The sequence below is a fragment of the Myotis davidii genome, unplaced genomic scaffold (genome assembly GCF_000327345.1).
Source record: "Myotis davidii unplaced genomic scaffold, ASM32734v1 scaffold190, whole genome shotgun sequence".
In the NCBI taxonomy this organism is placed as follows: domain Eukaryota; kingdom Metazoa; phylum Chordata; class Mammalia; order Chiroptera; family Vespertilionidae; genus Myotis; species Myotis davidii.
Window position 1 is genome coordinate 1,061,819 of NW_006283440.1, and position 11,952 is coordinate 1,073,770.

The following is an 11,952-nucleotide window of genomic DNA, read 5'->3' on the forward strand; positions in this document are numbered from 1 at the left end:
CAGCAGAACACCAAAATATATGAAGCATACATTGATAGGGTTGAAGGGAAAAATAAAAAGTAACACAATAATCATAGGAGATTTCAATACCCACTTTAAATAATATATGGATCATCCGGACCAAAGATGAATAAGAATACAGAGGATTTGGAAAACATTGTAGATCATTTAGACCTTGTAGATATACGCAGAACACTCTACCCAATAATAGCAGGATACACATTCTTCCTTTTTCAACCATGATAGTATGAAACTAAAAATCACTAATAGGAGAAAAATGGGAAAATTCACATATACATGCAAATTAAACAACACATTCTTGAACAATCAGTGGATCAAAGGAGAATCACAAGGGATATTGGAAAAGATCTTGAGACAAATGAAAACAAAAAAATATTATACCAAAAATGACAGGGCGCAGGAAACAGTACTAGGAGGAAAATATATCGTAGAAAATGCCTTCATTAAAAAAATAAAGATCTCAAATAAATAGCCTAAGTTTATACCTCAAGAAAGTAGGAAAATAAGAACAAACAAAATCCAAAGGTAGCAGAAGGAATAAAATAATAAAAAGACTAGAGCAGAAATAAACTAAATAAAGAATAGAAAAACAATAGAAAAAAATCAAAGATGAATATTGAGGCAAAAAAAACACGCAAAGAAACAAATTACCACCTTTAATGAAATACTAGCAAACCAAAGTCAATAATGCATAAAAACAGATTATGTACAATGACCTAGTGGGGTTTATTCTTAGCATGCAAGGATGGTTCAACATACAAAAATCAATCAGTATAATACACCATATTAACAGGATGATGGACAATACCACATAATTTCAATTGATACAGAAAAACAGTTTGATAAAATTCAGTTTGAACCCTTTCATGATAAGAACATTCAGCAAACTAGGAATACAAGGAAATTACCTCAACATAATAAAGAACATATGTGAAGAGCCCACAGCTAACATCATACTCAATGGTGAAAGACTGAAAGCTTCTAAATCAGGAACAACGCGAGGATACCCTCTCACCACTTTTCATCATAGTACTGGACCTTTTAGCCAGAGCAATTAGACAAGACAGAAATAAAAGGCATCTAAATTTAGAAGAAAGACATAAAACTTGCTCTGTTTGTAGATGATAAGATTTTATATGTAGAAAACCCCAAAGATTCTACAGAAAACTATTAAAATTAATAAATTCAGTAAAGTTGCAGTATACAAAAAATCAACATTCAAACATCAGATATGTTTCTATGCACTAACAATGAGCAATTCAAAAAGAAAATTTTTTTAAAAATCCCATTGACAATTGCCTCAAAACAGACAAAATACTGAGGACTAAACTTAGTCAAGGAGATATACACTGCAAACTACAAGACATTGGTGAAAGAAATCAAATGAAGACTTGGAGGGTGGGTAGGGGCTGGAGGAGGAATGGGAGATATCTGTAATACTATCAACAATAAAAAATGCATTTAAAAAGAAAAAAATTAAATGACACAAATAGATGAAAAGGTATCCTATGTTCATGGACTGGAAGACTTAATGTTTATACTACCCAAAGCAGTCCATACTACCCAAAAATAAATGTTAAAGAGATTCAGTTATTTTTCTTTTGCAGAAGTCGGAAAAAACATCCTAAAATTCATGTAGAACCTTAAAGCACCTAAATAGCCAAAACAATATTGAAAAACAAAGCGTAAGGCCTCACACTTCTGTTTTTCTGTACATCATCAGTATTTTAGAATTAAACTTTTAAAAACTACAATGTAGTGTTACTTAGTAAAATATTGAAAACAAAAAGGTAATACTCATTTTCTCATTTTTGGACAGAAGAAGACAGTAGTGCAGAAAGGTGTCCAAATTCTACTGACCATAATCAGGAGATCCTGATGGAAGATATTAGCTGAAATGCCCTTTATGCTGAAAAACTTCCATTTGTGCCAGATTGGGCCATTTTGGGGGACAAGTTGATTCCTAAATTCATCACTGTTTCTTCATGAAGGATGTTTATTTTTCAAAAACAATATGGACAAGTTCCATGGTAAGGAGCCCAGTCTACTGAAGGTGCCCATGTTGGCACCCCACTGACAGTAGCAGCAAGGATAACGTGGCAGTTAACTTGGTGAATAGTTGAAAACATTCTTAGTCAAACAAAACTGTGATGTAGTAAAATTTTTAGCAAATTTAGCAAGAATATGAGATGTCTGTGCTAGTAGAACGTTCTCTGCACACTGGCACATCTGATACATTCCTAATTTGCTGTAATTGATGTTTACTATGGAGTCCTTTGCTTTTTTAGAAATAATTTTAGAATTCAATAAGATAAATTTCTTGCAGGGTTTTTGTTTATTTGTTTTTGGTGTTTTTCTTTTTGTTTGTTTTTTAATGTATTTAGCCCACATATAGTTTTAAGAGAAATTCAATCTCTTGGATTAGGTTAAATTATTCTTATCAAAAGATTGAATTTAAAAAGCAATTTGATACCCAGCATACATTTGAGTCTCTTTATGAGCTTTTAAAGTCTTATTTTTAAGACATAAAGCCAGGAAGCTCTGTTCTCCATCCATAAAAGAACCTGGATCTGTAAAAGCTTGTGCAAGACTCAGAACTCTGTAAGTCCACAATTCTCTAGTGAATTACTAGTATAAATTCAACCAATGTATGCTCATGTCTCACATAAAAAACTGATTTTATGAAATCAGGTAGTAGAATGCATCATGATAACATTTGAAAGAGCTATTAAACATACTGGAGCCATTATAGTTGTTGCTGTTATAGTAATTAAAATGTGTATTAATAATATATAAATCTATTCTACATACTGAAGTTATCTATACTTTTATATATATACCGAAAGATTTATATATATATATACAAAAGATTCGTGCAATAGGCCTTCCCTTCCCCTGGCTGCCGGCACCGGTTTTCCTCAGGGACCCGGGACCCGGGACCCAGGCCTTTGCTCTGGCCGGAGCCACCTTCAAGCCTTCGCTGCTCCGGCCAGAGCCGCCTTCAGTCTTCACTCCACTGCTTCGCGCCTACGTATGCAAATTAACCACCATCTTTGCTGGTGGTTAATTTGCATATCTTGTTGATTAGACAATGGGAGGCGTAGAAAAATTATGGTCAATTACCATGTTTGTCTATTATTAGATAGGACATCTTAATTGATTTCAGAGGGGAAGGGAGAGGGAGAGAGAAACATCAATGATGAGAGAGAATCAGTGATTGGCTGCCTCCTGCAAGTCCCCTACTGGGGATTGAGCCGCAACCCAGGCATGTGCCCTTGACCAGAATCGAACCCGGGACCCTTTAGTCCACAGGGCAATGCTGTGTTCACTAAGCCAAACCAGCCAGGGCTTATCTGTACATTTTTAAGGTTTAAAAATAAAAAATGTTGAGTCAGAATACTGTATAGGTCAAACTACTTCTTGTACACTTGACTTTCCAGATACTTCCATTATTTATGACACTTGAATTTCATCATTACTTTCTTTCCACAAGTATGACTATAAGTGTTCAAGCAGCCAAGAGGCCCAAACTTAAACCCCTTATAAACAAAGCTACAGTATTTTTCTTTCTCTTTTTTAATAGAGGGCATTCATACATTTTTTCACTTTTCGCCACTCAGATATTTAAAGTTCATTTCAAAAGATTCAAAAGCCTGATAGAAAGTATAGAAATTAATCTTATAACTTTGATACATAAATTGTCAGAGGAACAAAAAAAACAACAAACAACAGGAAAATCTGTTTAGTTTCTGTCTGCATTATTTTTAAAGCCCTGATATATGGTCTTGTCATAGCATTTTAAATAGAATTTCACTTACCACCAAGTAAAATCCACAGTTCAGTGACAGAATGTTTAAACTCTCTCTTGTTCTTTGCTACACACCGTCCAGAAGGAGCGGCATCCTGGCCTCTCTGAACATCGTCAGTGTATCATGCTGTTCTGTGTTTTGGCAGCTCCAGTGCACCCACGTGGGGAGGGTGTTTCCAGCTGCCTATGGTTGCCGTTGAGCCTTCTGCAGTTGAATTCTTGTGCAGATAACATTTGGAAGTGCTGCTCTGGCTGTCAATCAAGACCTAATGCTCAGTGTAATCCAGTCTGTAAAGCACCACATGGCTCCTGTTGAGTTGGATCTCCCTGCTTCAGACCAAAAGGAGCCATGAGGGCCATGAGCACGTGGAAGCCAATCAGATTCCCAGTTGGCCTACCTGCATTTTGGTAGAACCAAGAATTACCTAAGTTTACGTAAGACTTTAGAGTTTTTCCAGGAAAGTTATCTTGGACCTGTTTCACCGCAATTGGGAGATACAGTCAGCAGCCTTCTTCTGATTGATAAATGCCCTGTTGCCAAGGTCATCCTTTCCACCCACCCAGTCACCAGTGATAGTTGTTGATGCTCCTCCTTTCTTTTAAGAGAGTGAGAGAGAAGTTGCACTTGTTAGTCGTCATTTAGAGAGGAGGACTGATAAATTGAGGAGGAAGGACAAGACCAATACACTCTCCCTGCTTCTTTATTTCAGAGTTCTGGATTTGTTATGAGCACACATAACTCTCAAACACTCATCTCTCACACACATATACAACAATAACAACTTACCCCCTCTCCTAGCCCACTCAGCAAACTCATATTCCAAAAATGTAAGGTATTTACAATTCAAGCTCAATATGTCTTTTTGTCACAACTTAGATGATGGACTCAAAAACATCCATTTAGGTGGAAAAACTACTTTGATAGTGAGTTAGAGAAAGATGTTAGAGCACTGTGGAAGGGAAATGTTGAAGAGACTCAGTTATTTAGGTAAGTGGTAAAGAACAAGAAGTGGATTTTAGAGAAGGTGAATATTTGAGGAGAAAAGACAAACTGTTTATACATAAGAAAATTATTGTGTAGTTTGAAAAAAATATCTGAGGTTTTTACTGTTGATTATCAAGAAAATAATATAGCTAAACTAGCAATTTATAGGAATTCATTAATAAAATGTAATTCCATCATGTTTCCTTAAAATACAGGTTGTCCCCAAAAATGTATACTCACTTTAACAGCTGATAGCTCAATTTTGAAATGTATTATATACATTTATTTTAAAATGAAATGTATTTTAATAAACACTGCCTTTATAATTATTCAAAGTGTGTGTATACGTTTTTGGGGACACCCTATATTCAGATTATGACTAGAGATTAAAATCTGGTTCTGGGATTGCTATTGAAGTAGTGTAGAGCAGCACTTTTCAAAATTGAGTGTGCAGAGGAATACCCAGGGAAATGGCCTCACCCCCAGGGATGCTGATGTGCTGATTTGAAGGAACATAATTTGAGACTTTGAGTAGTTCCGATGTAGAAAACGTGGACAGATCCTGAAGACCAAAGTGCATGACCTATGAGAAATGGCAGCTCTCATAATCTAATCAGGAGAGAATAAGATGAAAATGTAATGTGAGAAACTAAGCCAAGTGATGAAGCACACACATGAATGTCCTAGCATTCACTTCATACTCCCAACTCTTAGAAATGACAGGAAATTTTAACAAATACTGTATATAACAATGTAAAATGGGCTTGGGGAGTGTGCTTTTGATGACCCACAGATTATGAGAAAGGTTTACAATAGATGACGGGATATATCTGAAGGAAAATATCACAACCCAAAAAGCTTGCAAGAGAGGACTACTGCAAAAGATGGAAATCACTTTGGGGGTGGACTCAGGAGTAGGAGGATACCTGGCAGCCCACAAGATAACCTGTTGAGCTACAGCAGTAGCAGCCAGCTGGCAAGGTCCTCATACACTCCTCCTTAGTCCCTATCTCCAGAGAGAAACAGCAGAGGTGTCCTGTTTCCAACAAAAAGAGGGAGGACACATTAGTGGAGAATGAAGCAACAAATGGCTATCCCAGGAGTTGAAGCATGGAACAAACTGCCGAATCTCAGAGGGAAGTCTTGGGTGAGGGACTGGATTAGGGAGAGATTAACCGGGGAGTTTATCTGCATATAAGATGGAGTAGGAAGTTCCAGGAATCTACCTCTTCACCTTGACACAAATTCTTGAGAGAATCTGTCTATATATATAAAAGGCTAAGAGTCCATCCAACCAGTAGCTATGATATGCACTGACCACCAGGGGACAGGTGCTCAACACAGGAGCTACCATGATGCGCACTGGCCACTTAAAAATAAACGGCACCATGGACCTGGCACCAACAAAGCAACACTTGGCTTCCCCCAAGGGGGACACAGGCCCCGCCACCACCCCTGAGCAACACCCCACCAAATCGTAGCCAACGCTGCCAAGACCCCATGGCACAAAATGCAGCCCACAGCCCAGCCCACAAATAGTCACTGTCGGCGCCAGGTAATGATGTCACATAGCAATGCCCGGCTTCCTCTCCCTAGCAACTAGCCTCCTTGGAGTTTCCTCAGCCCAGGAACACAACTTGCTTTATAGCCAGGTGCAAACATTTTACACTTCAACCAAATGTCTGTGAAGCATTCTCCCATCCTCATCTCATTTGATCCTCACAGAAGTCCTGGAGTAGATAGATAGGAGACTCGGTGGAATCCTATTTTCTTTTCAGTAGCCGGAAAATGGAGATTTAGAAAGTTTAGAAACTTAACCCGACTGAAAAGAAGTAAGAAATGGTGGACCTTAAAAATAACTTCAGGTTTTCTAACTGTGCAGAATGTAGTCAAACACTGCTGCAATTAAATATTTTAACCTTTGTTCTCCCTGCGTGATCTACAATAATAATCTGCTTTATGTTGATGTTTACTACTGTATTGCTAATAATTATTTGAAAGAGAAGTTGGGGTGCTTCACTGGGCTGGAAAAAGTTTAGCTACATCAGAAAGCAGATCTAATTAAGCAAGTTTATTCTCTATAAATAAAACGCTAAGTTGACTTGTGCATGCATGATACATATGAAGCTCTTGCTGGCGCCAATCACAGGCGTGTGTTTAGATCTGTCATTGTTGATCGTAAATTTGGTTGACACTTCTATTATAGAGAAAGGGTGAATAGCAATATTAAAACATTTCTTCTAATTAATTTCCTTTCAATGTGCATGAATCTGTGCACTAGGCCACTAGTGTAATCTAAAAAAGTAGAAACCAATAAAAATAAAGATTATTCAAAGAAAAACTCAAATAAATTAATATCGATTTCTCCATGAAAATAAAGGTAGTGTATTCATTAAACAAGAACAGGGTGGGTGCTATTTTTTTAAAAAGAAGGAGCATCCATAGGATAGAAAAGGTTTTTGGAAATTAAGAGTGGTGATGAAAGGACTGGAAAATAAAGTTCTACAATTCTTTCCAAATCTTGAGCAAAAAGACTAAGAGTTGAAATATCAAGTAGAAAAGATACTGTCCAGGAAGTTCAATATCTAAAAAATTAGAGTTCCCAGAAAGAGGGGACAGAGAAAAGAATGGGTAGAAATCATCAAAGAAATAATTCAAGAGAACTTTCCTGATTTAAAGTTCACTGAGTGCCCAACACAGTGAATAAAAATAAGTCCATACCAAGATACCTCATAGTAAAACATCAAAGAGCATATGCAAAGCCTCAAAGGGGTAAACAGGACTTACAAATATAAGGATTAGAATTCATAATAGCATGGGACTTCTAAAGAACAACACTGAAGCTTAAGGACAGTAGCACCACACTTTCACACTTCTGTAGAACAGTTACCAGAATTCTACACTCAACTGAAGAATCAACCAAATGTGAGAGGAAAATAAAGATATTTTCAGACACACAAGATCTCAAATACTTTACCTCTCATGTATCTTTTCCTACATAAGAAGAATGAACCAAGAAAGATGATATGGGATCCTGGAGTGACGTGTAGGAAATTCACAGGATGGAGATCCCAAGACAGTAACTGCACAATGGGAGTCAAAAACAACCTTTCCAGAATGGAACAGGTCAAAATGTTCTAAGAAAAATCTATTTAAGAAGATGAAAATGGTAGAAACTCAGATATGTCTGAATATATTGCAAGAAGATTATACGTTTGGGTGGAAGTTTGGGGTTAAAATAATCATTGCAAGGAAAAAATGAGCAAACAGTCCAAATAACAAGTCATTAAACCCAAGACAAACAGCATTGATATTAAGGAATGAGTTGGGCCTCCAAGATCAGAATGTGGGGGTGGGAGTGCTCTGCAAAAGCTACTGATTTTCATAAGCTTTGAAAACTGTTTGACTATTTAAAACAGTTGCATCTGTAAGTTTGATAAAAATGTAAAGTAAGTTAAAAAGGATATCCCAGCCTGACTGCCTCGGGCCCTCCCACAGTCACGATGGCCTGACAACCTCGGCCTCCTCGCTATATTCAGACACTCATCGCCTTTACATTTGCTTTGTATCTGCCTGCAACGTTTTCCTCTCAGATATGTGCATGGTTTGTTCATACACTTCCTTTAGATTTCTGCTCAGATGTTTCCCTCATTAAGTCCCTGCCCTCCTTGACCCCTCAGTGCGCTTCACTTTTCACCAGGGCACTTGGTATCCTCTGGCTCCATTACGAGGCTTTGTGTTTGCTCTTGTGTCTCAAACACTTGCAGACAACTTTGAATATAGTAAGTGTATAGCACTAAATACACTAATTTAACCCTACTAGACCGCTGTACCGATTTTTCGGTAATTTCCACACAAGGGTGGAATATTGGCGCTAGATGAAAGGTAGATGAAAGGTAGACCTATTTTCTACAATGTCTCCAAGTTCCATCCTATTCTAACTACTTGTTTGCATGTAACTAACATTTTTCTATATCATGTTGGTTTTTTCTCTTTAATGCTCAGGAGCCCAGGTATAAGGGACAGTTAGGTTCAGGGCCTCAGGTCTGGTAGGATTAAAAACAAATTCACTGAAGAGGAAATACAAGTGGGTAACGAACATTAATAATCTAGAAAGTTATCAGGAAAGTGCACATGAAAGCAATGGGATTTTGCCCAGATTAGCAAGAATTAAAAAGCCTATATAATAAAGGGCTAATATGCAAATGGTCGTCATGCCATCAAGCTGTAACGGCCCATCAGCAGGGACCTGAGGCCACGCCCCCCACCCAGTGGGGCTTGATGGGGGACCTGAGGCTGCACCCCCTGCCCTGTGGGGCTTGATGGGGGTGGGGCTAGCCGGGTCTGAGTCTCGCGCAATTTCAAGGTGTGCGTGGGTTGGTGGGGACTTGACTCTGGATCCCGCAGCACGCCCCAGACTCTGACAGGAGGAAGATTTTCATATACATTTTACTAATTTTCTTTCATCTCTGACACTTCTATTATAGAGAAAGGGCGCTTAGCAATATTAAAATATTTCCTCTAATTAATTCCCTTTTAATGTGCACGAATTTTGTGCATTGGACCACTAGTACTGATAATAATATCACTGGCAAGAGTGGAAAAGTAAGCTGGTAGTCTTTTGGGATGCAATCTACTACACAAATATTTACATGAGACATAGATAGGCACATGCAAGGATGGGAACCCCTGCAGCAGTGTTTATAATAGTGAACAATTGGAAGCAAGCTCAGTGCCTATAAATAAGGATGTTGTTAAATTATAGCCCTCACGTGCTCTTTTAATAATAGACAGCAAGTAAAATGAAGGACAGCTGTAAGTTCTGTGATTCCATTTGTGTTTCACAAAATATAAGACTACAAGATTTGTGATTATATATTCCTAGAAAAACATCTAATTGCATACATTTCAAACTTTCATTTTATTGATCTCTAGTTCTTTTCTTATCTATTTCTTGAGCATGTAATATGTATAAGGAGTTGTCCCTACGTGCTAGGAATAGAGCAGAGAGCAAAATAGAAGAAATGTGCCTGCCCTTATAGAGCTGATGTCCTAGCATGAAGAAACAGACCATGAACACTAAACAATCAAATACATTATAGTATTTTGAAGAAAAGTAAAACAGGGTGAATGAGATAGGACGTACACAGTGGGCTGGCAGGGCTCTTGTTATGTTAAACTGCTGACTAGTAGAGCTTTCTGCTCTGATTTTGCACTGTCCAATACGGTAAGCCACTAGCCTCATGTAACTGTTGAACACAGAGGAATGGGGTTTTAAATTTTATTTCATTTCAATAAATTTAAATTGCCACATATGCTGATTGCTTCCATATTGGTCAGTGCATTTATATGGGATGGTGAGGGAAACCCTCACATGAAGCAGCATTGGAGCTCAGGCCTGTATGACATGAAGGAGCTAGCCATGTGTTCCAACAGGACCTTACTTGGTGTGGGTGGAGACCTGTACAGCTGGAGCAGAGCAGGCAAGGGTAAGAGTGGGAGGAAATGAAGCCAGAGAAACAGAAGGGGCCCACCATGGAGGGCTTTCGTGGCTAGTATGAGACTGCTTACTCTGTGTGAGTTGGGACACCATTGCAAAGCTTTGAGTAGACAAGGGAAGTGATCTGCATGTTTAAAGATTTGCTGGAACTGTTCTGATGATAAACAGTGGGGGATATGGCAGAAGCAGGGAGAAAGTTAGCAGGCTCCTACTGTAACCCAGACTGGGAGTGATAGTGAATTAGGGGGTAGCAATGGGAGTGTTGAAAGGTAGTCAGATGAATAGACAGTATTTACTGCTGGATCAGATAAGGGGCATAAGAGAAAGGGAGCTATCAAGAATGGACTTCAAGGGTTTTGGCTTGAGCAAATGAGAGAGGGAGCACAGGGTAAGAGAACATTTGAGGAAGGAATTCAAGAGTTCTGTTTTGGGCAGGGTAACTTGGAGATGAATATGTGAGTCCTAGAGCACATTGTCTGAAACATTGCTGAAGGTAGAAATGGCAAAGCTGAAGCTGTCCTGCTTTGGGTACATCACAAAAAGGCAGGGTTCTTTGGAAAGGATGATAATGCTGGGAAAATTGGTATCAGGAAAAGAGGAAGGCCAAATACAAGATGGACTGATTCCATAAAAGAAGGTATGGGTCTACAGGAGCTGAGCAGGACTTTGGGGGCAGGACATTGTGGATACTAATTCATAGGGTTGCCAGGAGTCAGAGCCAACTCAATGGCATTAAAACATAAGTTGGAGCCTGGCCAGTGTGGCTCCGGGGTTGAGCGTTGATCTATTTACCAGGAGGTCACGGTTTGGTTTGATTCCCAGTCAGGGCACATGCCTGGGTTGCAAGCTCAATCCCCAGTGGGGGCGTGCAGGAGGCAGCCAATCAATGATTCTCATCATTGATGTTTCTATCTCTCCCTCTCCCTTCCTCTCTGAGATCAATTAAAAATGTGTATTTTTAAAAGATTAAAAAAAAAAACACATTAGAGGAACCCATAGTGAGTTATGACAAAGTCCTGAAAATAAGCGATGTTAAAATGAGAACTGCAGATGGGGTTTCTTTCTAGAGAAGTGGGTAACAAAAGAGCATTCACAGATGGTGTTAGGATGGTCCTCTTTATGGCGGGGCAGAGCAAGCCACTGTCATCAGCCTGCTCAGCATGAAGATGTTACATGTCTTTAATTACACGTGGCTCTAAGATTGGCTAATTATTTCTTATTTTGTTTACTCTGTAGAATGGCTCCTGAACGAGTAAGGTCTCTATCACGAATTTGTATCCCACTTGTTACTCTGCCTGATTTTGAACCACTGGTGGAAGCTCTGCTCACCTACCATGGCCATGACCCTCAGGAAATGCTCTGGCCGGAGTTCTTCGATGCTGTAAATGAGGCCTTTTTACTGTAAGTGGTGTCCATTTATCCTCTCACCCAACCTTGTTTTTTCCTTTTCTTAATTTCTGCAGTGTGTTGGAAATGCAGTTTTCAGATGTTTATGTCTCAGTACCCACTTTATGTTCTTTTTTTTTAAATATATTTTTTATTGATTAAGATATTACATGAGACGGAGAGGGAGAGAGAGATAGAAACATCAATGATAAGAATCATTGATCGGCTAACTCCTGCATGACCCTTAGTGGG

The 11,952-nt window shown here is 38.7% G+C and overlaps 1 protein-coding gene across 1 annotated transcript in view; it reads left to right on the forward strand.

Annotated features, from left to right (window-relative positions):
• The window catches only part of FANCC (Fanconi anemia complementation group C), a 226,354-nt gene that overhangs the window by 154,692 nt on the left and 59,710 nt on the right, over window positions 1–11,952 (forward strand). Inside the window, exon 8 of the mRNA XM_006753678.2 lies at window positions 11,551–11,715. Coding sequence (XP_006753741.2) covers window positions 11,551–11,715 — 165 coding nt within the window. The remainder of the gene's footprint in view (window positions 1–11,550; window positions 11,716–11,952) is intronic.